The 23,808-nt window shown below is 39.4% G+C and overlaps 1 protein-coding gene across 1 annotated transcript in view; it reads right to left on the bottom strand.

Annotated features, from left to right (window-relative positions):
- wdr27 (WD repeat domain 27) overlaps positions 1 to 23,808 on the bottom strand; it is a 38,206-nt gene that overhangs the window by 2,700 nt on the left and 11,698 nt on the right. The window contains exons 14-23 of the mRNA XM_069659225.1: positions 23,277 to 23,345; positions 23,087 to 23,190; positions 22,245 to 22,334; positions 21,286 to 21,407; positions 19,890 to 20,023; positions 18,823 to 18,920; positions 17,958 to 18,079; positions 15,278 to 15,375; positions 10,647 to 10,749; positions 7,916 to 8,014 (exon numbers count right to left, since the gene is read on the bottom strand). Coding sequence (XP_069515326.1) covers positions 7,916 to 8,014; positions 10,647 to 10,749; positions 15,278 to 15,375; positions 17,958 to 18,079; positions 18,823 to 18,920; positions 19,890 to 20,023; positions 21,286 to 21,407; positions 22,245 to 22,334; positions 23,087 to 23,190; positions 23,277 to 23,345 — 1,039 coding nt within the window. The remainder of the gene's footprint in view (positions 1 to 7,915; positions 8,015 to 10,646; positions 10,750 to 15,277; positions 15,376 to 17,957; positions 18,080 to 18,822; positions 18,921 to 19,889; positions 20,024 to 21,285; positions 21,408 to 22,244; positions 22,335 to 23,086; positions 23,191 to 23,276; positions 23,346 to 23,808) is intronic.

The following is a 23,808-nucleotide window of genomic DNA, read 5'->3' as shown; positions in this document are numbered from 1 at the left end:
GCTGAATCCTCGAATTACGATGTTTGTTTTTCTGTTTATTATATTAAAGTCGCGTTCCAAACTTTGTAGGAACTCTGGGATCATGAATTAGATTGGGAATTTGCACGGGGTGTCACACGTGTTTCATAATCTAAGTTCTAGTCAGCAGCGCTGGCTCAATACCACGGAAAAAAACCCCCCACAAATCAATAGTTCAAAGCAGGAATAAAAAAGATGATTAAGAAAGCAATGGGGTTGTATTTTCTTCTGTCATGACTTCTGTCATATGCTGACGTTCCAGGACAACACAAAGTGTCCGTCTGCAGAAGCTTCTGTGAACAGTCAGGGAGGCTTTGAAGATATGAGGAGCAATGTGTTTTCTCTCCCAAAGGATATCATCCATCAGTTGTAGAGCACACACTCCACCGATGCCAACATAGCAGGATGTTCTGCACTGTACATGCTGAGGGGGAAAGGAGGGTCTACATGAGGGATGAGGAAAGGGGCAGACGGTCACAAAGGTCACCTGTTTGTTGAGCTAACAAGTACACGAACTGTCAGCGAGAGAAATGTATAGTCGGTTGCTAGTGGTGATAGTATTAGCTGTGACTAATGTCTTCCTAAATACTTTTAATGGGGTGTGTTACAAGTATGAAGAAAAAAGCTCAATATAAACCAGCACTCCAGCTGGGTTATATATCTATTGCTGTAGTCAATTATTACAAATTATTAGTTAGGAAACTGATAGTAAGGTAAAAGCGGTCACAAAATGAAGCGAAGGAATTGGAGACATTTTTTCATTTCGAAATTTTTTACTTACAGCAATAAAAACGATCCAAATACTAAAAGTTTGTGTAAATGTATCTGTCCAGCTCAGACTCTGCCTGTTCATCCGTCTGCCCTCCAGCCAGCCTCTGACAGTCCGCGGAGGTACATCTCATTTATAGAGGCTCTGGACCGGCTTGTCTGAGTGAGTGTTACATAAAGCAGAGATAAAATCCAATCCAAAGCATTCCTCGTGTTTGCTTGAAAAGCTGCACTTGGAATTTGTTTTCCTTGGAAAAAAAAAAGCAAAAAAAAAGCAAAAAGCAGGGAACAATAAAAAATAAAAAGTATGGCGAATGTTTATTAAGGCTGACAGAATCACAGAACACACTATTAATTCCGAAACGAAACGAAAATGTCTGAGCGCTCAGCTATTTTAAAAGCAAGTTTAAACGATTGGCCAAGTGATTGCATAATAATAATACTGCATATCAAACATTGGTTATCTTTTGAAGGCAAGTTTGCACCATACATTTTTCCTTTGGTCAATTTTTTTTCTTTGGAAACATTTGTTTTTTACAAGACAACATTGACTAGATTCTGTATTTCTACATGAATCAATATGATGGTTATTTGAAAATAAAAGCTGGCTTTCCTCTCTTAGAGTTAGCAGCTGGTTAGCATAGCATAGCATAAGAGGAAACCAGTATCCTGGCTCTTTCTTAAAGTAAAAAAATCACACTAAAATTTCCCCTCATAAACCCCAGGTCATGTCATTTTGATTATTAGAGATATAATATTTGCTCTAAATGTTCATATCTAACCTGCCTTTATGTCATTTCAATTTACTACATACTTCTACACATATTGTTGCATTTTAACTAACACCTCGGTCCATTAACACATGTGAAAGGTTTAAAAAAAAAAAAACTGGACCAAAACTCTTTATTCTCTCACTTCCTGTTCATTGTAGTTCCAGCTGTGTTGAGCACAGGCCAGTTGATTCCAGAGAGGCTGTCTCAGCTCAGTCTGTGTCTCACTCTCATGTGACATTCTGGAGCAGACAGCAGAGTCCATCTCTGTATTTGCTGTCTGGCCATCACAGTAAGAAGAGATCACTTTGCTCTCTAGGGGTTTGGAAAAAAGGACACAAAGAGATTAAATATATAAAAAAGGGACTAACGAGTGCGAATAGCTTTTCTAATGCCAAATGGCCAAAAAGAACAAAAAGAAGATACAGTAAAAAGGTCTAGTGGGACGCCAGCTGCAATATTTTTTGCTTGTCTGTGAATAGTAAAGATGATACATCCTGACATATGGAGACAAGAGAGCAGTGAGTTTGAAAGCCAACGAGATGATTCACTCATTGTTCATCCTCCTACTTTGGACCATAGAACATGTCAACTCTCAGAGACAGCTGCTTGTGTCAGCGAGCGGTCACAGTCCTGCACAAAGTCCAACACATGAAGTGCAAATGAGGTTTCAAGTACGTGAGGGGACGAGTTCACAAACTTCTCACTTAATCAAAGGACCAAAACTTTAACACCTCTTGCTTCACTCTGGTTCTGTTGTTGTAATTAAAAGAGGATGTCTTTTCATCTCCACTTCCAAAATACACACATGTATGCATTTAAAAATTTGACTGGATGTGTTAGAGTGAAGCAGAGTTGATTCTGGATCAGAGGGAGGGTTTAATGACTTGCTCAAGGATACTAAAACAAGAACACTTAGAAAGTCTGCTCACAGGTTGTTTTCAACCACAAAGACTTTTCTTGGACAGGTCTTCTGCTAGATCACTAAAACTTCTTTTCTTTTGTTTGGTAGCTTTCAAGCCTAATTCGGGTCATATTGCAAACTCTCGACCATCGCTGATTCAGCTAACATGAAACTCAATATAAGCGTTTCAAAATGCAAACAAGCACTCCTGGTTTATTATACTCAAAGTGAAAGTGCTGTTTTCATTTAATGGCCGTGGCTTGTAAATGTCTCCTTCTACAGCACCAAAGTCCAGCTAGTTCTCTTCAGGTAAAATGTACAACTTTCACACATTACCCAATTTGTGCGTATAAGTCATATCAAAGAATGGCTGACACATCATAAAGACACTGTAACACTGATGTATTAATATAAGATGTATTAGTATAAGATTTATTTCAGCAAACAGAATTTGTCATTACAAAAGCAGGGAATTTCTCATTTTTCATTTCAATTCATTTCAGTTAATATCTGCGTATCTGCTGGTCATGAACATTCAATATCTCTTCTTACACAAATAAGGGGTTAAAAAACGTTAGAACCCGAGTCTACACAATCTCCTCCGTCCACAAAAATCCATAAGCTTATCTTCGCCAAATGCTACAAAGACATTTCCACAGCTGATGTGGAGCAATGTAATTCGACCTATCGACAGCTCGGGATGAAACAGTGCAGGATTCTGGGTAACCTAAATAGGGCACCGCCTCATAAAGTCTATTTCATTACTCTGACCCAGTAACCTGTTTCTCTGAAGTTACTGTTGATTCGCCTCAGGGCCATATTATTCTTCTTTGCCTCACGTATCATCCTGCAGCTTTTAAATACCAAAACTCATAGGAGGAAGTCGCTCCAGATGGAGCATCACCACCTTGTTTTCAGGCTCTATTCAAACAGCATACAGCTTCATTTGCGTCTTGCAAATCAGTAAATAGATAAAAATGAGAACGCCCTCATGTAGTCAACTGGTAGATACTAAATCCTTACTTTGACTAGTTTGAAAATAAGTCTAAAATTTCTAGTTTAACAGAAACACATTAAGGTCCAACAAGAGGGGAGCTTGCAAAACTTTACAGAGGTATGCCATTTAAAATCCCACAAGATTTTACAAGACAACAAAGTGAAGCAGCAAAGTTGGGATCTGTCATTACAGACTAAAGTACAGGAATAAACCTGAGGGAATAAACCCCAGAGGTAGATCTGCCTGCTTGATGGTCTTTTAAGTATAAGGATGGAAAACATGAGTGGAAAATATGCATTGCATTATCTTGTCTGTGCCTTGCTGTGGATGGTTCTCACAGCAGTAAATATGGAGAACATCTGGCCCTCGAATATGGCCAAAAAACAAGGTGAGCACAGGTTGGGGACATTTTTTTTATGTTTTTGGGAAGGAGAGGTCCTAACAGTCCTGCCAGTAAGGATGTGCAATCTCCAGAGTATCCCCAAGTAGAGAAATTGATAGTACCAGTACAAACAGAGTAGAGTTGAGTAAAGCCAGCTATTATTTATTACACTACTGTTATTCAAAGAGAAACAATATGTTAGGGCGGGGAGTTTTTACATAATTTACAGTAATTAGAGCGTAAAATGGGTCTGACGGAGAGATTTCTGTTCTGAAACTATCCATCTGCATGACAAGTCAGCAAACTGCATCTGCAGATGAAGAGCTAGTGATACAGTGCAGAAAAGGGCTTGGAAGTGGACCCTTAGATGGGAATGTTTTTCACATATTTCCACAGTAAGTAATGAGCTGAAGAATTAACCTCAACTTTTGACTTTAAGCTAAAACGGACAAGAAATCCTAGAAGTGCTACAGACCGAATCATAGCATTTCCTGAGCTAACATGTCAACAGACTCTCTATGACAACTGGCGACAACTCCCTCCCTCCACTTCTGAAATCATAGTGATATGGTTGAATGGTCTTGTAAATAGTCTTCTATAATTTTGTGAATATTTTTTGCAAAACCAGCCTTAAATTAATTTGGGGGCAAATAATTCCAGAGGTCCTGAGAGAGATTAAATAGGCAACAGGGAAAGTTCACCGAAGTCACTGATCAGAAAAGCATTTTCCCTTCGGGTGGACAACACGTAGCTGTGTGCTGGTGGTTGCACAAGACCGACTCCAGCTGCTGCTAATTGCATTCAGAAAACTACTTGACAAACACTGAAGCTGAGAGTTAATTAAAAAAAAAAAACTACAGAACTGCTGGTAATTGTTGTGTATGATAAGGCAAGTGTACTTCATTAGCAGCTTCTGTGCTTAAAATGAAAACGAACCAAAGTAAACAAGTATGCTAAATTCTATGTTAGAAACGTATTACTTCAAGCATACTTTGGATTACGATGTGCTCATGGGGACATCCAGATTTTTAAATGGGAAGACTTCGCTCCAGACCCTCTGGAGCCCTCCAGATTTTTCATACATTTGTGAGTTTTACGACCTCAATCTGGTCAAATCTTGGCAGGTTCTTGTAGTATGAGATGTTTAGTGACACGGATCTGAGAACAGAAACAAGTGACAGCCAATAGGAGATGAACTGTTAATGAAGACCAGATTGATACAATCTGATATTATGCAGAGTCAGAGTTTTGATTATTGGCACAAATTTGCACATTTGGAGTGAAATATTTCCAGATTTCCATGTGGAAATGATGTGTAATGGTGTTACTGCAACTGTAGTGAGTGTTCAGATAACTTATCATAGATATTGACTAATAGAAATTAAAGCAATGTTCTTTTTGTGTCCCCTTATAACCTGTGTTAGCAAAAATATAATTAATGTTCAGGCCCTTTGACTTCATGTCCTATCACATAGAGCAGAATGTGCAGAGGCAGTGATGTGGAGCGAGCATGCTCTGACTGATGAAGTGTGTCTTCATACTCTGCAGATTACTGCAAGTCAGCCAGTAAATGGCCATGGATCAAACTTTCCACTTTCAGACTTGGAAATCTGAAGGCTTCGTTGTGCTGCAAAGCTTAACTGAATGGAGTAACACAGATGGACAAGCAGATTTAAAACATGTGCCTCCAGTCCAAAAGACAGTCAACGAGAATTCTCATGAGACGTCCAGCAAAGGATGTGATTTTGTTTAGTGAAAAGGTTTCTCTTAAAAAAGTAGGCCTACTGGTTTGAACAGCTACAAAGGAAAATCATTAACTGGACAATGAAACTTCCAAACAGAACTGTTGCTCGGTAATAAATGCTCCGGAGATCTTGTAATCCCAGAACCCATGGGCCAACTTTTGGCAACAATATAGACTCTGGGGGCTTATTATTCGGTTATTCAGAGATAGATAAGATGTCCAAGCCAAGCCTTTTGTTTTTGGGTGCTCGTCATTATTTACAGTCAGACTAGCAACTTGAGATGTGAGAAAGGAGTAGGAGTGGAGAGAAACGTCCCAATCAGATTGTTATCGTCACTTAGATGCAGATTTTTATAGAGCATAATAAAACGTTATAGTCGAACTACAGCTCATGTGTTGCAGTAATGCAGGATTACCGATGCAGTGCCTTCATTTTTTCATGCTGTCTTTCTGCACACAACTTAAGTCTGCTAAAGGGCGATTGGACAATACGACAGACGGACTGAAACCAGAACTTTCACACGAAAAATCTTCTCCCTTGCAGACATAATCACATGCAGATATCTGCTTATAGAGATTAGATGCATGTAAATTCTTCTTCTGTAATGGCAATTCAAGTTACATAAGGTCTTGTGCTAAGCTTTACTGTTTTCTTTGGAAAGACTTCTGAATGTATACGGAGATCTTAAAGGTTAGATTGAAAGTATTGCAACCTGCTCAATCTTCATTATGGGGACAAACTGAAATAAAGACATCACAGCAACAAACTGAAGCATTCAAAGCATTCTGCCATTTGTCACACATAATACAATCAATATAAACTTTGACTCGGTTATATCCCTTCAGACAGTTAAACAAAAAGGGGCATAACATCAAAGTACAAGGGATCCAGTAAAACAAAAAAATCAGTAAACAGAGAAGTTGGAAAGCAGCCCCTGAACTTAACAAGCAAAACCCTGCACACATCTTTTGTCCACTGTGGAACTTTGCAGCAAATCACAGTCTGGAACAACCCTGCAGGCAGCCGGTCATATAAGTGGATCAGCACAGTGCACAAAGGGAGTCACTGGATCCCACAGGGTTATGGCGCGGAAGAAAGGGAAACATTATCTGATTGGACTACAAACTGGCCACCACTGGTTAAACCCACAGAGTGATTTGGGGGATTTTCCTTTTAAATGAAAATGGTTTTGGTCCAGGAGGATAACATTTAGAAAAGTGTGTTGTCTCTGTAGTGTTTGTAGATGCAAGCAGCAGTGCTGTTAGGATTAGTATGCACTGATGTAAGCACCCACACACTGAAACACACACACACACACAATATACACAATGTAAGGAATGCAGCTGTATGATGCACTATTTGCCAGGGAAAATTCCCCCCTGAGGACAATAAAGTTTATCTTATCTTATCTTAATTACAAACAGCTGCACCCATCCCACACATGCTCAGTCGTTATATGTATACAATTCTTTCATGGCTACTTGTAGAAATTCTGAGGTCAGTGGCAGAAAGTCTAACCATCCTGAACTTCGGGATGGTCTCAGTAAGCCCTGCTATTTGACCTCAGCCTGAGGATATCATTCCGTCTTTACAAACACTTGTGAAGAGCAAGTGTAGATGGTGCAGACTTGTGTAACAGACTGACTCTGACATATTTGTGGGGGGAAAAAATTCTTCATGATCAAAAAGTGATCTATGTGTTTTTGCTGCATCCAGAGAACCCATGTGAATTTGACTTTACCAAAGTAAAAAACACATCATTAAAACACCTACAATAACACTTAAGAGATGAAGCAATGTGTTCGACTGAAGAAGACATGACCTCTGACTGACTTCTCCGATATGACCTCTTATCTTTGCTTTTAAACGTTTCTCTGCCATACCTGTCTGAGATGCTATATTTGGAATGCAAAAAAAAACCTTCTGGCTATGGTGTGTTGAGGGGCAAACTTTCTAAACGTCTTATTTAGTAGGCTTTTGATGCGTATGCAGAATCAGGGTGGGAGAGAAGGGTAAACACACGTTAACACTGATGCCTCAACATGTCCCCTGGGGTGTTATGCAGAGTTACTACAGGTCAACTGGAAGGGAAAACATCTCTTTTTCTTTAGGTGTATGATGTCTGATGTCAGTAAGCGAAAGTGAATATAAGACATTCACTAAATGTATACACAATATTTACTCTGGTTAATAACTTCCAGGGATGAGGAGACATTTGACTGATGCTTTATTTTCGATAATGAGATCTTTCAGTTGTGTGAGATGGGACACGGTAGGAATGGTAGACAACAAGTAAAAGCACAAACACGGAAGGTAAAGGACAAAACTTACCTCTGGTGTGGCAGGGTTGAAAGTGACACTGAGCACCGTGTCCGAGTGTCTCTGAAGTTTGTGCAGGTAGCTGCTGCTACGGATGTCGTACACATAACCCTGAAACAAACGAGATCACATGCATGAACAAAAGCAGTCATAACCATGCAGGGATGAAGGACACGATCAAACTATATAATATGTTTAGTCGACCCTTGGAGGAAAGCTCATTGTAGGTGTGTCATACATAAAATATGTAAGTGTGTTCAGACTAAATAAGAAGCACATATAAGATGTGAAACCATTGCATACAAAGTCAATGAACAGACACATGCAGATTCAAACAGATGCAGATTTGCTTTGGGGGTGGTTTCAGCTTTTTAGGTCAAACTTTGTGCTCATCCTGTTTGAAGTTCCCATTTAATCAAAGCAGATGTTGTTTAAAAATCTTGTACAGTACAGTCAAGTTTTCAGTAAGATGTTAATGTTTTTTAGTCACACATGTCTTGGTTTAATTGTGACTCATACACCAGTATCTGGCCCAGCAGTGACAAAAAGTTGTTTTGAAGGTATTCTTGAAATGATTTTTTCATACTGGGGCCTAAACTAATATGTGTTTCTTAAACATTAAGTCCTTCGACAATGGAAATAAATTGTGCCAGTTGTGGACAGTGCACAGAACTTGCAAGCTAGGTAGCGGGTAAGTATCCCACACTTTTCAAACCTTTTTGTTTTCATGCCCCTCTACCTGCTGTTCTCCTGGATATTTATTCATCCAGCGTTTTTCCCCTAACAAACACTTGGCTCTCGGTGATATCAGTTGCCAGACACAAAAAATCCTGCAATTTTGCATCAGAATGAGTTATCCCAAATATTGGACTAAACCCAAATGCTTCTGGGTGGTTACAGGCACATTGCCCCAATGCACCTGTAACCACAGCCAACAGTGATGTCACAGTGTACTAAAACACTCAGAGGTACACTCCTACATCACTGCAGCAAGGCTGATAACGTTTACGTAAAATTGAGTTAAACTTTCAGACTAAATGTTCTTTTCTACTTTCTTTGTAGTCGTCAAAGTCTTACTAATCATTCAAGTCTTCAGTCATTGTGTATTAAACACTTTTGGTGCACAAAAATACATTGCATGTTGTTTGTGTTTGAAATATTAGAAAAAATACTTAAATACATTCTAAGCTTGTTGGCCCAGTTTTTTTTTTCTGAATACAATCAGACACAATTTTTAGGATGGTTTGCTTCAGAGCCATGATGGCAGAATAAAACAGATGTGGTGATGTTCGTTACCAGACGACGACTCATCAGATTCCTGCAGCTGCTTTGTATTAACTTTCCCTGAAAAACTCAAGTGAGCTCTGTCAAACAGTCCATGGGGAGAGTGTGTCCTGTCTGAGGCATATGACGAGTGTGGTGCCTTTTAGGGCATTAGATACTCGGTAGATAAACGCTTCTTTCTGGAATGCCTTCATATGAGATGGATCCCCAGACGATTCAGTTTATTTAACAGTAACTGAAGCAGAGAGCAGAGGCAATAGGGCCTTGGGTATGAAAACGGAATCACTAAGAATACATCTTGTTTAAAGATTTGAAAAATAAAGCTGCTATGTTCTAAATCATCTATTTTGTGTCAGATCTTAAGAGGAAAAGTCAAAACAGGGGAAGATAACACATATTTCAACTGAACCTACAACAGGTTAATATCGCCCACACTGAAATCTTATTCCACTTAGACAGTTTTTGGCCTTATGTTTATTGGAAAATGTGTAATATGATCAGGGGAGTCTTTTTAGGGAATTCAGATCCCTTTTTTCCATGATTGCTTTTTGATATATTGAGACAAGTACAAATGTGTCTGGCTTATGGAAGTCTCAGGGCAGCTACAAATAAATACGGTGCAGCTCACTACCATACGCTCTCCCGATTTCCAAGAAACGCTGGAAATGTCCGATCTCGACAGAGATGCTCTCAAATGTCTGAGCTGTGCTGAGTCCCCATAATTAATAATAACCAGCGGCATGCATATATTATTCCACTACTTTCAACAAGCACGTACACCGGGAGGAAAGAGAGATGGATACGGAAAAGGGAGGCAGGCTTCTGAAATTGTCTTGAATGCGAGTAGAAGGCACAGTCTGGAAAAGCAATTAAATAGTTTTGCTTCAACATGAATGTTGAATTTGACTTTTATGGAAAAAGGCTCAAGTCCAAATAAAAACCTCTGAGTCAAGCGCACACAGTCCTCACCTTAAATGGAGGTGAAACTGATAAAGATATGCTGCCTTTCCTTCATTTTTATAAGGTCAAGTAAGATAGAAACAATAATTCCCTGTGGTAAGTCAGAATATTTGACCACTTATACCTCTGGTGGACTAATTACAAAAAAGAGCACAGCTTATCTGCTCCTCTGTGTTAAAGTATTTTGAGCAGCAGATTCATCAAAGACTCCAGACCAGAGAATGATATACAGTGACATGATAAAGTACATATTCTATAATAACACTTTTAAAATGCCACATTAGCACATTTTACAACCTCTTTATTGTCACTGCCCCAGATTCATAAAAGTGAATAACGTTTTGGAGTTAACGTTATTGGAGTTTTTGATGGACAACCTCCTTAATTGCTGTTTCATCCTCTTCAATTTTACAAAAGCCATGTAAAAAAATATTGATCATCATATTAATCCAATCAAATGAAGAGAGAAACTAAAGGAGACGAGTGTATTGCAGCTTACACAGTTATCTTCAGAGCCTGTGGCAATGAACCGTCCACATGGAGAGAATGCTGAAGAGCATGGATGGCAGCGATTTAGATGGTTCTCGTAGCGGCGCACACACCTGAGGAGTAGATGCAAATAGAAGGTGACACTGAGTATTTACATTATACAATTGTTTAGGTCTTTGGGGGATTAAATCAGTATATATCATATCTGGCAACAGTCAAAAGCATAGATCATGTAGATTTTATGAGAATATAATTGAAAATGAAAAATACTATAATCTAAAAAAAACTCTTGTTAAAGAAGAGAGATGTCTTCGTTTCTGGCAGGAATAGTGAGAACCCCTTAGCGCAGATTGTTGTACAGGTGAGGTGTCATTTCCTGCTTTGGCACTGTCGAACCTCTTTTTTGTTACAGTGATCTTTTAAATGAAGAAGTAGTCTTATTATCTTAGGACACATACAGAAATCTGGCAGAAGTTAAGAAGCGTCGTGTCACTCTGCAAACTTCAATTTTTACGAACATCCGAACCAGTTGAAGACAAGAAGTTGAGCATGACTCAAGCAAAACACAGGAAATAGAAGGTTTTAGATGACGAATGGCCCCCTTGTGCAACTTATGTGCCGTTTGTTTTGCTTTGCAGCAGCATGTAATGTCTTTACAATGCCACTAACAGCTAGCTGAGCTAGGGTCTCTATGGGCTGGCATGTTGGCAGGGCAGGGCTCAGACAGAATGCTTTTTTTTATTCACATGGTAATGTCATTAAGCTTTACTGAAAGTAGGTCACAGTCACTGGTGCCCATGAAAAAAATTGAATTTTTCCCCCAATACCAGTCAGCAAGTGAAAACAATTGCTAAGCAATGAATACAAACATTATAAACTCCATAACGCTGCATTTTTGCAGAGACTATGTCAAGGGATTCAATCTATGCCAGATTTGATTTTTTTCTTTGCATGCGTTCCTCAAATAAAGTAAGTGAAGTGAAATGTAACTCCTCATTAGACTTATTTGGTTCAGCCAAAAACCTTGAGGGTCTTGACAGTGCAGCCAAAAGGGCCACCTGACTGAAGAGAAAAAAAGAAACACTGCTGGAAAGGTCAGGGGGTGAGTGTAGGCAGCTACAATCCAGACAGAAAACAGAGTTGTCATGATTAACAGCTAGTGTATGCTATCCAATCTTGTGGCGAAGAATAGAGGCAAGACAATCAACACAGGACAAGACATCGCCTTGACTTTGCAGAAAGGACTTAAAACTGAAAAATTGTGATGTTTGGAAACAAATTCATACTGTAAATACTTATTTTGTTCAGGTAAGCTTATACTTAAAGTATACTTTAACTCGACATGATTATTTATCATCTGTGTCAGAGCCACTCAGACCTCTTACACTTTAGTTTCTGTTTGTAAATCCTTTAGTTTGTCTGGACGTTCAGGTCAGCAGGAGAGCTGACACAACCTGTCACCATCACACTGATAAGAAGCAGGTTACCACGTTGGCGTAAACACTGATCTGGTTTTCTAGGTCAGAATGTAGATCTAATGTTTTGACTGAGGGAGAAGGGATGCCGGGTTGAATCCCCCACACACACTTTCTCAGTGTTGTGTGAGTGATGACTTTGTGGTATTCGCCTGATGACAAACACAGGCTGCACTTGAGGGTTTGATCCTCTTAAACTGGAGCCTATAATGTTACTGAATCCACCTGGGTATTCAGAGGTAATCAGCAGGCTAATCATAGCTCAATATATGCAGTCAAAACATACATTTCACCTAATATAACTGTGTCAGTGCAAATCAGGTGAAAGCATGCCTTTCTTGTACTATTTGATATTACTTATAAATACATTATGTATATACATGTGTTTCTATGCCTAAATGTATCAGATGGTGGAACTTCCACCAGATTTAAGGGGAATACAAAGCTGAACTAAAGAGAAACAGACCAACATCTGTTCTTTCTATCTGACGAATCAGTATGAGTGAGACTGATTTTACACTATGGTGTCCCCAAAACGAGAGCCTTCCAAAGTTAAACCCATCATTTGCAAATACGAGAGGTGAGCCAATCAAGTGGTTTATTTTGCTTATAAAACTCTCCTGAAGTGTGTCAAACTTTCAAAAACCATTACCGTTATTTAATCTATCCTGATGGATCCACATGGGTATCACGCATGTTTGTGTTCCTGTCTGAAAAGGAAAGGACAAGAAGTGCGCGGGTTGCAGAGCAAAATTAAATTAAGATTGATTTCCAGAAGTTTCCACTGAGTACATTTCCTATTGAGGGATATCTGGAAGTTCTCCCGTTTGATCAAAGACATAATATGGTTATAAGCCAAATTTTGTCCAAACAGAGAGATTCTGTGAATGGAGTTGTGTGTCCAATAACAACACTATTCCATTAAATGGTGCTGTGCAATAGCCATGGCCATTACTGTATGGACGTAAGTAAAACTCTTTCATTAGCAGTGTTTATGGACAAGCACTATTAAGTCTTAAAATGACTCTGTTAACGACTTTGACCGCATAGCATTTTCTTTTTTTCTAGATAAAGTTTCCATGACCCAGACAAAATGTGGATGTCATACTTCGTAAGAATATTAAATGAATTGTTCAGGTTTTGTAAGAGAATGACGGGTCTATACGTTATTTAATCGTTACACATTTCAGTTAAGCTTACTCCTGATAGGATAAACATCCTTACATTAGCTAATGCATAAACAAAATTATCTTTACAAATCTAAATATTTCCTTGATATATTAACAGATTGGGTCAATTGGGCAAAAATCACAACAGTTAAGTTTGATAACGTCTGTAAAAAATTGCTCAATATCTGTAGAAATGTTTAGCCATTTATACAGTTTCAGCACACTATAATAGGAGAATGACGTTATCATACTGTAGCTAAGTACTGTAGATTCAGATTAATTTAACCAATCAGTTAAATACAATTTGTATTTATAACTAGTAAAACTTTCGTCATGTTTTCGATATGAAGTCCTGAACAAAATAATCTGTTTATAATGCAGAACTCACGTGAAGATCTTATGTAAGCTTTACTCATGCAACAAATTGTTCCGACTGTTTTTATATTGCCTTATTATATCATAAGGAGACTCTAACGATCATAAAACTTTGCACTGACGCAACTACTTCCATTAGCTGAGAGGCTTACATAGAAATATTAACATAAGGGAGCTGTAACTCTTCTTGTGATCACGAGCTATACAGAGTCAGGACACAAGGTTTATCAAAGAGGGACATAAAATTAACAGGGCCGACAAAAGGGAACGTGCTCCCCCATTTGTTTTCATGGATCCATATGTTTCACCTCAGAGGAACTCTACGTGCTGAGGGATGCATGATGACAGCTCTCAGAACCAGAGTTTGACCTGGAAACCAGGCACAAATATTTATCAGATAGCAATAAGGTTTTGATAGAGTCTGGGATGAGGAGTTAAAACATGGAAGCAGTCTCAGACATGAAAGAACAAAATACTCAATAATGCCATGCATTGGGCCAAAAAGAACATTTCGCAATCCAAGAGGGCCCACTTGAATTATCCGCCTTATATGGATACCTGCTACTCAGGGCCAAAGAACAATATACTCAAATACGTCTTTCGGAAATTGAACGATTGCCGATTCAGACGTTAACTGAGGAATGTTTGAGTTAGAAAAAATGTTGATGTGATTTGAATATAAAGTAATTTTTCACTTCCAGGAACAGCAGAGAAATAAAGGTCAGAATGATTTCTACCAAAATGTGCTTAAACGGTTATTGTTTTAAGATAATCTAGTCAGATTTGATTAATGAACTCTTCAGCCAGTGTGAGGTCTAAGTAGAGACTATAGTAGTTGAAAGTAATAAACATAAGAGTCTCTATACATACTGTAGATGTTGTAGGAACATCATTTGATGCTGACCTGTCACAGCGGCTCATTCAGTTGTTTATAGGCTGTCTGTATTCATGGCAGAACACTTTAATTTCAGAATTGAATGCCAGTTGTTCTGGAAAGCACTATTAACCAAGTGTCCAAAATATAATGAAAAGTAAACGTATAAGTTGTCATGCATTACTGGATGCCACCAGTGTTGTTGCTCAGGGATTTTGTATCCATTATCTATACCGCTTATCCTGTTCAGGGGGGCTGGAGCCTATCCCAGCTGCCATTGGGCGAAGGGCGGGGTACACCCTGGACTGGTTGCCAGTCAATCACAGGGCCGACACATAGAGACAGACAACCTTTCGCACTCACACCCACACCTATGGGCAATTTTAGAGTCACCAATTAACCTTACAAGCATGTCTTTGGACTGTGGGAGGAAGCCGGAGACCCCAGAGGGAACCCACGCAGGCACGAGGAGAACATGCAAACTCCGCACAGAAAGGCCCACCTTGCCCAAACCGGGGTTTGAACCAGTGACCTTCTAGCTGTGAGGCAACAGCGCTAACCGGTGCTAACCACTGCACCACCGTGCAGCCGGATTTTGTACCCTATTCTTTTATTCTGAAAAGCATGAAGACGAAGTACAGGAGTATTGAGTTGATGTGAATGGACAAACAGCTGTTTTCTGACCTGATTTTCACAGTTAATGTGCATCGATTACCCTTTCAACAGAATAGACTATAAAAATACAAACCTAAGTGTACGGAGGTCCCAGATCTTCATACCATCTGTGACTGCGTTTGTGAGGAAGAGGTTGTATGAATCCGGTGCTTGTGAGCTGAACATGGAGCCCTGGGAAATATACACAAAGAGGAAAAAATGACTAGTCAGCACATGCCTGACTGAAATAGGTTGTAAATCAGCTTCTCTTAGTGTCCAGTGCTGGAAAGTTTGAATGCTGTATATCTGAAATTGGGAGTACCAAAAGGTTGGTGACATCAAAGAAAAAGTCTAAACATCAGGGCTTGAAAGAAAACTGGAATAGAAAAAACAACTGTAATTAAATTGTCTTTGTGTGTAATTTTCCGTCTTTATGGACCACACTCAGGAAGGTTTAGCGATAAATAAATTATTTCCACTGTGTATCAAAACATCAATTAATATACGACGTTCACACCAAGCTATCAGACGATCACAGTGGAGTGTGTGTGTGTGTGGGGGGGGATAGAGAGTGGTGGGGGTGTTTTTTGTTTAGATTTCCATTAAGAGTGTGAGAACGGCAGTCTGAGAGGGCATTTCCAGTTCCATTTTTCCGAGAAGTCCTCTGCTCTGATGAGTTCCAGGTGAACCTTGCAGAGAGGCGATGGAAATTTGAAGTGGGAAAAGCGGCTTCACATGCTGCAGTTCCTGAAGTTGGGTCCGCCTCGGTACAAGAAAGCACAAGTGGGGGGAAGAGTGATGTTATGTGTGCAGTCTTCAGGCAGGGGCAATCCCACTGATCCGCAGGTATTAACCCTCCGGGCCATCCAAAAAGGCCCTCAGGCACCCAGACGGAGGACCCCACATTGACGCAATAGCCAAGCTGAAACAACACTCTGCAGGCTTTCCACAATGTATGGCACACAAAAGCCTGGCGTGACAAAGAACAGGCACCTCTGGTTTGGAGGAGTGGAGTCAGCTGTGTGTACGAGTGCATCACAGTTGAATGGGTTAATGGATTTAATCCATGCCACTAGCTGCAGTTTGTCCAGCTAATCCAGGCAGGCCTGAGAGTCAAGTATGCACAGGTCAACATGTAGAAGTGGCTAAAGTCAATACCCCAGGGTCACTAGGTACAAACCTCTCTTGCACAGATACACACTTCTCTGTATTCCAATAAGTTATATAAGAATCTGTCAAAATAGATGGTCTTGTTGCAGTTGCTAAGCTGGCAAACATTCACTGACTGAATACAGAGAGAAACCAGGACCTTCATTTCTCGGTAAAATGTGATAGCTGTACCGAAATGTAGTTACTTCGCAGAAAACCTAGGCATGAATGCATAAATTTATTACCAGTATTTATAGTTTCATTTTGAGTGATGCAGTATTACATTCTTCATAGCACTATAATTGATGTGGAAACAGGCCCAAGCTGTCTACTTGTTAGACACCAGCAAATTGGGCCCACATTGGTCCAAGACAGTGATGAGGGAGTAAGGCCACATAAACCCAAACTACATCATGGAACAGCTTAACTCCAAGGCCATCATCCAGCTCTGAATCTCTTCCTGCCGTCTCCTATGGCAGTCTTAATCCTGATGCACCAGGGATTTTACATTCAAACACTCAGCAAGATGAATGATACTGCTGATGGCAGGTCCTGTCTGTCTGTCATGGAAACTTTTCAGTAACCATGACTTTTTTTTTTTAACCATGACCTTCTTCCTTCACACCACAAACTAACGCTTTTATTCCCTCAAAGACAATCTGTGCCTTACGTAACTCGTGCAACACTCAAAGATGTCTTATGTAACAGTATGACATCTGCCAAGTAGTAGACCCTTCAATAGTCAGATGCAAGATGGGGCTCACACTACCAACGGATGCCAAGCTAAGCAAGATTTTGCGGTGTAGGTGAGGTCTAAATGTTGCTTAGTCTGTCCTCTCACAAAAGTTCGTTAAATTACAAATGAGAAAAAGCACATTAAATAAAACCTCAGAAGCATAAGAATTGTCTTCAAATTATAATGATTGCAAAGAAAAGGTAAACGTTCTTAGTTTAGAATGAGGTGACAGCGGGACACACAGGCAAAAAACACTGCTGATATTTTAACTAAATTATTTCTCATCAGTCACAGACACCAAAGAATTTAAACTCGCTCAACGGTGTCCAGTTTTCCTTAAAAGTTTTACTTTGTTTTGTCACTTCAGGCCAAGGGACGCGGCCAACAACATCTGTTTGAAATAATCAGAAACATCAAATGCTGCTCTGTGTACTTCACAATTTCATATCTCTGCAGATTCAATGCATCGACCAGAGATTGAACAACTTTCATGTAGTGTTTGTCACTTTGTATGCAGTCATTATTAAAGTTACATCCCATTATGAATGTAAAAAAGATAATATATTATATAGGTGTTTCGATACCATTTCCCCTTCCCAATACCTAAACTTGTTTACTGGTCAAATCTATGAATCACTCTGATAGCAGTGTATTAAATTAATATACATATTATTGGAGGAAAAACACTAATTGCTGACATTTTTGTCAGCTTTGACTCACATTTGGGGTCTAATAAATAATGGTATCTGATTGGTGTATAGACTGGCATGCTGGCCAATATCAGACAACCTATTTTAGGCAGTATCAGAGCCGGTAGGGATATTTTATGTTGTAGAGGAAACTTAAACATTCCTGTTTCCTTCTTACAGGAACATTTAAATGTCCATACCTTGTTCTGTGTGATGCAGTGGACCGCTCTGCTGTGGGCATCAGGCAGCTCTGAGGCAACTCTACCCTTGTTCATGTCAAACACTTGAATGGAGCGATCTGAAGCACACACCAGAACGATGTCTGAGACGGCTTTTAAGGAAATGAGCTCTGTTATTCACAAGTATAGACCTGCTGGTAATTAGATTTATGATCACAAAGTTTTAGTCTTATTCGCTTGTACTGTATAATTCATAAAACAAGCATAGCATTCCAAGGTAAAGACAAAGCATATAACTGATAAAAAAAATCTATCCAAAGAGTGTCAACTTCCCTGATTCTGCATGGCTCTGTGGCATTTCCGTATGATTAAAGAAGTGAGGAAGACTCTCCCTTTGTTTAAACTCTGTTTACTTTTCAAAGATAAGGATAAAAACTATAAAATATAACAGAAAATCCAGAATTTATAGAGGAAATAAAATCTTTAAACATCCTTTTTTTGGTAAACACTGTATGCATTTTCCACCTGCGCATTGTAAAGCACCTTTACGAGAAATAACTCCTGACAGGGACTCAGTCATCCCAACGCAGCCCAGTTCAGTGGATTTATTGGAGAGTAAGTGCTCTGTAAATCCTAACAAGGGCTCGGAATGCAGACATTCCTGAAAAATTAAAGACACCTTGGTAATTAACAGGTAAAGTTGACAGTGGAAGCCCCAAGGCAACATTTGAAGACTTTATGAAGCACAGACTGATTACTGTGGTTTACATGGAAGTGGTCCAACGAGATGCTCCGAGTAAGAGATAGTTTCCCTCCTCAGCTTCAGTCTAAACCATTACACCTCCCGCTGCTACAACAATAATAACAAAAAGAGGAAAAAGGATACGAGAGTAGAAATCATTTATCGCAGCCAAGGCAGTGATGTCTGTCGCTGAAGTTGTCGTAATGCTTCTGGCCAATTCGACGACGCTTCGTTGATGATATCTGAGAATAAAAAGAAGACCCATAATTTTCTAAACCAATAAATGTTTCTATTTGATCAACATATAAACATAACAACTCTTCACTAGAATCAATCAAGCAACACACACTGCTAAAAGAAAGTATGGAGGCCCTCTATTGTCATTTCACTGGAGTTCAGAATAAGCCATGACAGTTTTCAATACACAGTCCAGTGTGTGAGACCAGCAGTGTCTGAAGAAAGGGCGACATAAAGCCAAACCCCATCAAATCTGTGATAAAGGTAGCTTAAGTTTCAGAGAACTACACCCTAAATAAGTTACATAAGATAATTTACCTTTATCCTATATTGCAATGTTGTAATGTTGCAATAGATGGCACAGTAGAAAAGTGGCAGATGATTTCATCAAATCTCTGAAAAATAGCCCTTTTTACCGTGCAAGAATTGTTCTCTTGAGACCCTCCCCCCAACACACACACAATTTAGTCAAAGGCCAACAAGACTGTCTGGCTTCTGTTCAGCTCTGAGGTTTCAGTGTATGCCATTGTTATTACTGCGTTACACAATTTAATAATTAAATTTATGTCATGAGGCTTCTCTAACAATAAAACATATCCCTGATTACATGCGGCCAATGTTTTTGCAGCCTTAGAGGATGTATCTTAAGATAATATAACACACCCCAACAACTAAGATCATATCATAGTAGGTTAATGTAGGATTTGAGGCCTTAGCAGCAAATAGTATTATTGATTCCTCATAGCTACATTGTCCTTAGCACTTTAAGAACCTGCATTTCTGCTATTAGTTGCATTAGACTAATAGGCTTACTTTGACCAAATTGCTGTCAAAGTGTTCAATTGTGTGAAAAATAGCTTACCAAAAAAAGTAACACATTTTCCCCCATATTTCAGTGGTTTCTGGGTTTTCACTGGGTTTATTTAAACACACTTATAACTTATTCAAATTCCATTAGAATAATTTGGGATTACCTTTTGATGTCGTCCCGTTTGATGTCCACATTATACAGGTACAAGTATAGAGAAGGTCCTGATGCCAGGAGGACAAATTTGTCGAGGTAATAAAACTGAGCACTTCTAATGGGTTTGGAGAACAAACCGTCGCCCTAATGGAGGAAAGAAAAGGGAGAAAAAAACAAACTTAACTCTTGTTATTTTTGAGTCATGATGCAAGATGGGGTTTTTTTTAAGATTGGGAACGCCGATAATGCTAACATGCAGACAAGAACCCTGAAAAACACGTGCTCCATGTTACCTGATGGCGATTTAAAGCCAAGTAAATGCACAATTCAGATCCCTGATACACTCAAATACAGTGTCTTCTCATTTTTGTCTCTTCATAGTTCATTGAGTTCAAGTTTTTCACACTGTGGAAAAAGGGAAGGGAACTCAAGGAAAAATATCATCCTCTTAATCTCGTCCTTCTTAACCGACAAACTGCATCTGCAAATGGGAAGTTTATCAGGGACAACAACCAGATGGATACCTACCAGATCTACGAACTAAATGACATCTGAAAATGTCCAACAGTATGTGGGTCATTTCAGAGTTGTTCTTTCTAGAGTTTAAGTATAACTTTGTAAAGCTATTTGTTATGCTGGCTCACCCCGTCAGATCTCTTGTCCTTTAAAAGATTTGCATTTGTGGCCAAGTAGTTTCACAAGAAAGGCTGCAGACCCGGCAAGGCTCAAAACTATCCCACTAAATGGAGCAGAGCAGGGATGGTTAGCGTCAGCTATGGGAAGACCCCAGAGTTTTCACTTGGCATGGGGAAGCAGACACACTTCTGACTGTCCTGTTAAATGTGATACCCAATAAAGTCATGAGGTTCTGCGTACGATCAGAGTTTTGGATGCTCTGAGTCCAGCAGATGCTGCTCTGAATGTCAGAACCACTGTCTTTAAGCCAAGAAACAATTTCATAACCCCAATTAATTTGGATATCTCATTTTAATTCCACAAGGCAATTCAACATGTAACACATGACAACATAAAGCAAAACATTGTGGATACAGTAGCAACCACTGTTTTACTGTCATTCAAGAGCAGCATCAAGGCCTCATTTACAACCCTGCAGTTAGGGACAAAAACCATCCAGCCATTAAAGGGGTCTTTGAAAAACAGGAGTGAGAGTAACAAATATGTACAGCACGTGTAACGTGTTACTTTGTTTTCTTCTAAACTAATTTGCGTTCAGATCGTCAGAGTGAGGACATTTTTGCATTATGAGGTCGCTCAGGCTGGTCTTCATTTCAGTGTTTTTTTATGGTGAGGACTTGTACTTGTGTTTTTATTTTAGAGGATTTATTCAGTCATCATTCCATTATTCAAAGTCCAAGTGTGTGCTTGTCAATTGATGGAAAATTTACCATGATAATAGCAGGCTCCGCACTGCCATTGGTCCAGATTCTTAGTGACTGGTCTTCTGATGCACTCAGCCAACATTGTCTGTTGAGGCTCCAGCTCACACTGCTCACTGGCTTGTCATGTCCTGCATTAATAGAGATGTTTAAGGTTGACCTGGAAATACAGTGTTTGGCTGAAACATTTAGTTTTATGGTACTTTTCAGAGACCCAGGCAGAATGAGAAAAAGAGGCTCTATTTGACCTACTGGTCACCTGAACTTCTGTCCTGTTATCTCTGCTGCCCCCTTGCGGAGACTTTGTTAACGCTGAAACGGATGCTTGATATTTGTTTTGCCACTCTATGAACTCTTTACAGCAAGGCATGGTTGGCAGGGAAACAGAATCGACCACCATTACTAACACCTTAATCTTCAGTAATGATTTGTAGAGTTTACTTCTATACTAGCTCAAAGCTAGTTGGTGTCAAAAGACAATCAGGCCTTTGTATTTTCTCGGTTTCATCATCCACATTTTACTGTTACAAAAACAAAGACAGGGTGTTCCAAATTAAAGCTTGGGAATAAATCAGAGTGTGCCTTTCTGGTAATAGAAAACTCTTTATCTACTATTTTGACATTGAAAGCTGAGTAATTGAATATTTAGGTTTTCCCGGAGGTCTTTGATCTGAAGCCATGGATCCAGTTCAAAGTATTTTAATCAGAATAGCCCAAATGAGAAAGCCCTAAATCCAAGCTGAGGATGAACTTGTCTCTTAAAAACAAAATCAGAGGTCAGATCTTAGCCTTGAATAGCTCTAAAATGTGATCATGATTCTGGATGAGTCAACTGGTAAGATATAATAAATATTGCATTACTTCAACAGGTTTTCATTTTAATGGACTGCTAAAAACAGCTGGGATGGCTGAGGGCTGTGTAACTCAGAGGTTTTCAAGGTATGGGTACTTATGTCCACTTCATGCACCTGTGTAGACAGTTGGACTGCCAGCGAGGGAGGACTTGTACAATAACACTGAGCTGTCGCCAAGACCACACAGGATTTGTTTCCCGTCACCTGGAAGAGACAAGGAAACAAAGAATCCTTTTATTGGGATTCTTTAGTCAACGGCGGATTTATTATGAACAATGATATGAGCATTTGTTAAACAACAGGGAAAGTGTTTGGTCTAAAACAAGAGTATTTATCCTACAAGTTAATATAACTCTGCAACAAAAAGAACCAAGTGTTCTTGATTTATTGCCAGCCTGTCTTTATAAATTATAGTTTTAACTAATTCAGCCTTCTTGTAGGGTAGGGATAAAACTGAATGCAGTACAAACTCCTCTTCTGTTTCCTAAGCAGTCCTTCAGAGACTGTTACTGCTAATAGTATGTTAAGAACTCCAACTGGCCTAGGCAATTCAAATACATGGTAAATGGACTGTACTTATATAGCGCTTTTCTAGTCTTTGCGACCACTCAAAGCTGCTTTTACACTCCATGTCACATTCACCCATTCACACACACACATTCATACACTGATGGCAGAGGCTGCTATGAAAGTGCCCAACTGTCAATCAGTTATCACATTCATACCCGTTGGCTATGCCACTTTGGGGTTCAGTGTCTTGCCAAAGGACACTTCAACATGTAGCCTGAGCGAGCTGGGGATCGAACCTCCGACCTTCCGATTGAAAGATGACCCACTCTACCACTGTTTTAAATGTAAAATGACAGGATGTAGTATAATGGAGGACTATCCTGACCTTAGGATGGTTTTATAATGTTTTCCATATTATGACTTATATTGTACCAGAATGATCTCACCTGAATACTGAAGGCAGTAGACTGGTTTGTTGCCAGTGCTTTGATGGATGTGAGGAATAGAGGGTGCTGCACAGTCTGCAGGATAATCTCTGAGAAGTAAACTGCTAATTGACAAAACAAAAGGTTGGATTTCTGTCAACAATAACATCTTAAACGTTCAGCACTATGTTTAAATGATAGGTCTGCTTACCTAATTTTGTGAGGCTTTTTAGAGGAAGGATTCTTCTGAGCATTTGTTTTAGGTGAAAACATCGTCCTTCTGAAAAGCAAACAGATATTCCTGTGATCTATGCAATGATTCATTTCCATTCATCAAAAGTCATTTAATGTTATATATTTTTTAATTGCTGCATTAAGGGAAAAGCAAAGCTGTCAATCTCTGAACTCAGACTACAAAGATTGTAACCATCTTTTCCACCCTGGCAGACACCGCTCAAAAACGTCGTCAAAACAGCTACAAAGTGTTCTTGGCTGAAAGTAGTAAACAGTGTTCATGGAAGGGAGAATGAGTGACAAACAGTGAGAACCAGGAGAATCCCAGAGTCACATCATTACTGGTACAAGTCAGATTCATTGTATGTGTAAACTTCTTGCCAATTAACTTGATTCTGATTCACACTGAGGGGGTTATTCAGGCAACAGGAAGTGATGCGTCTGGGTACCTTCCTGAAGCTGCACTGATAAATCTATTGGAGGTTCACCAAGAACAAGCTGCAGGAAAT

The sequence above is a fragment of the Semicossyphus pulcher genome, unplaced genomic scaffold, assembly GCF_022749685.1.
Source record: "Semicossyphus pulcher isolate SPU_LCO1_2020_fin unplaced genomic scaffold, fSemPul1.0.p SCAF_12, whole genome shotgun sequence".
NCBI classification, from domain to species: Eukaryota; Metazoa; Chordata; class Actinopteri; order Labriformes; family Labridae; genus Semicossyphus; species Semicossyphus pulcher.
The sequence above is the reverse complement of the archived record's forward strand: the minus strand, read 5'-3'. Positions and strand labels throughout refer to the sequence as shown.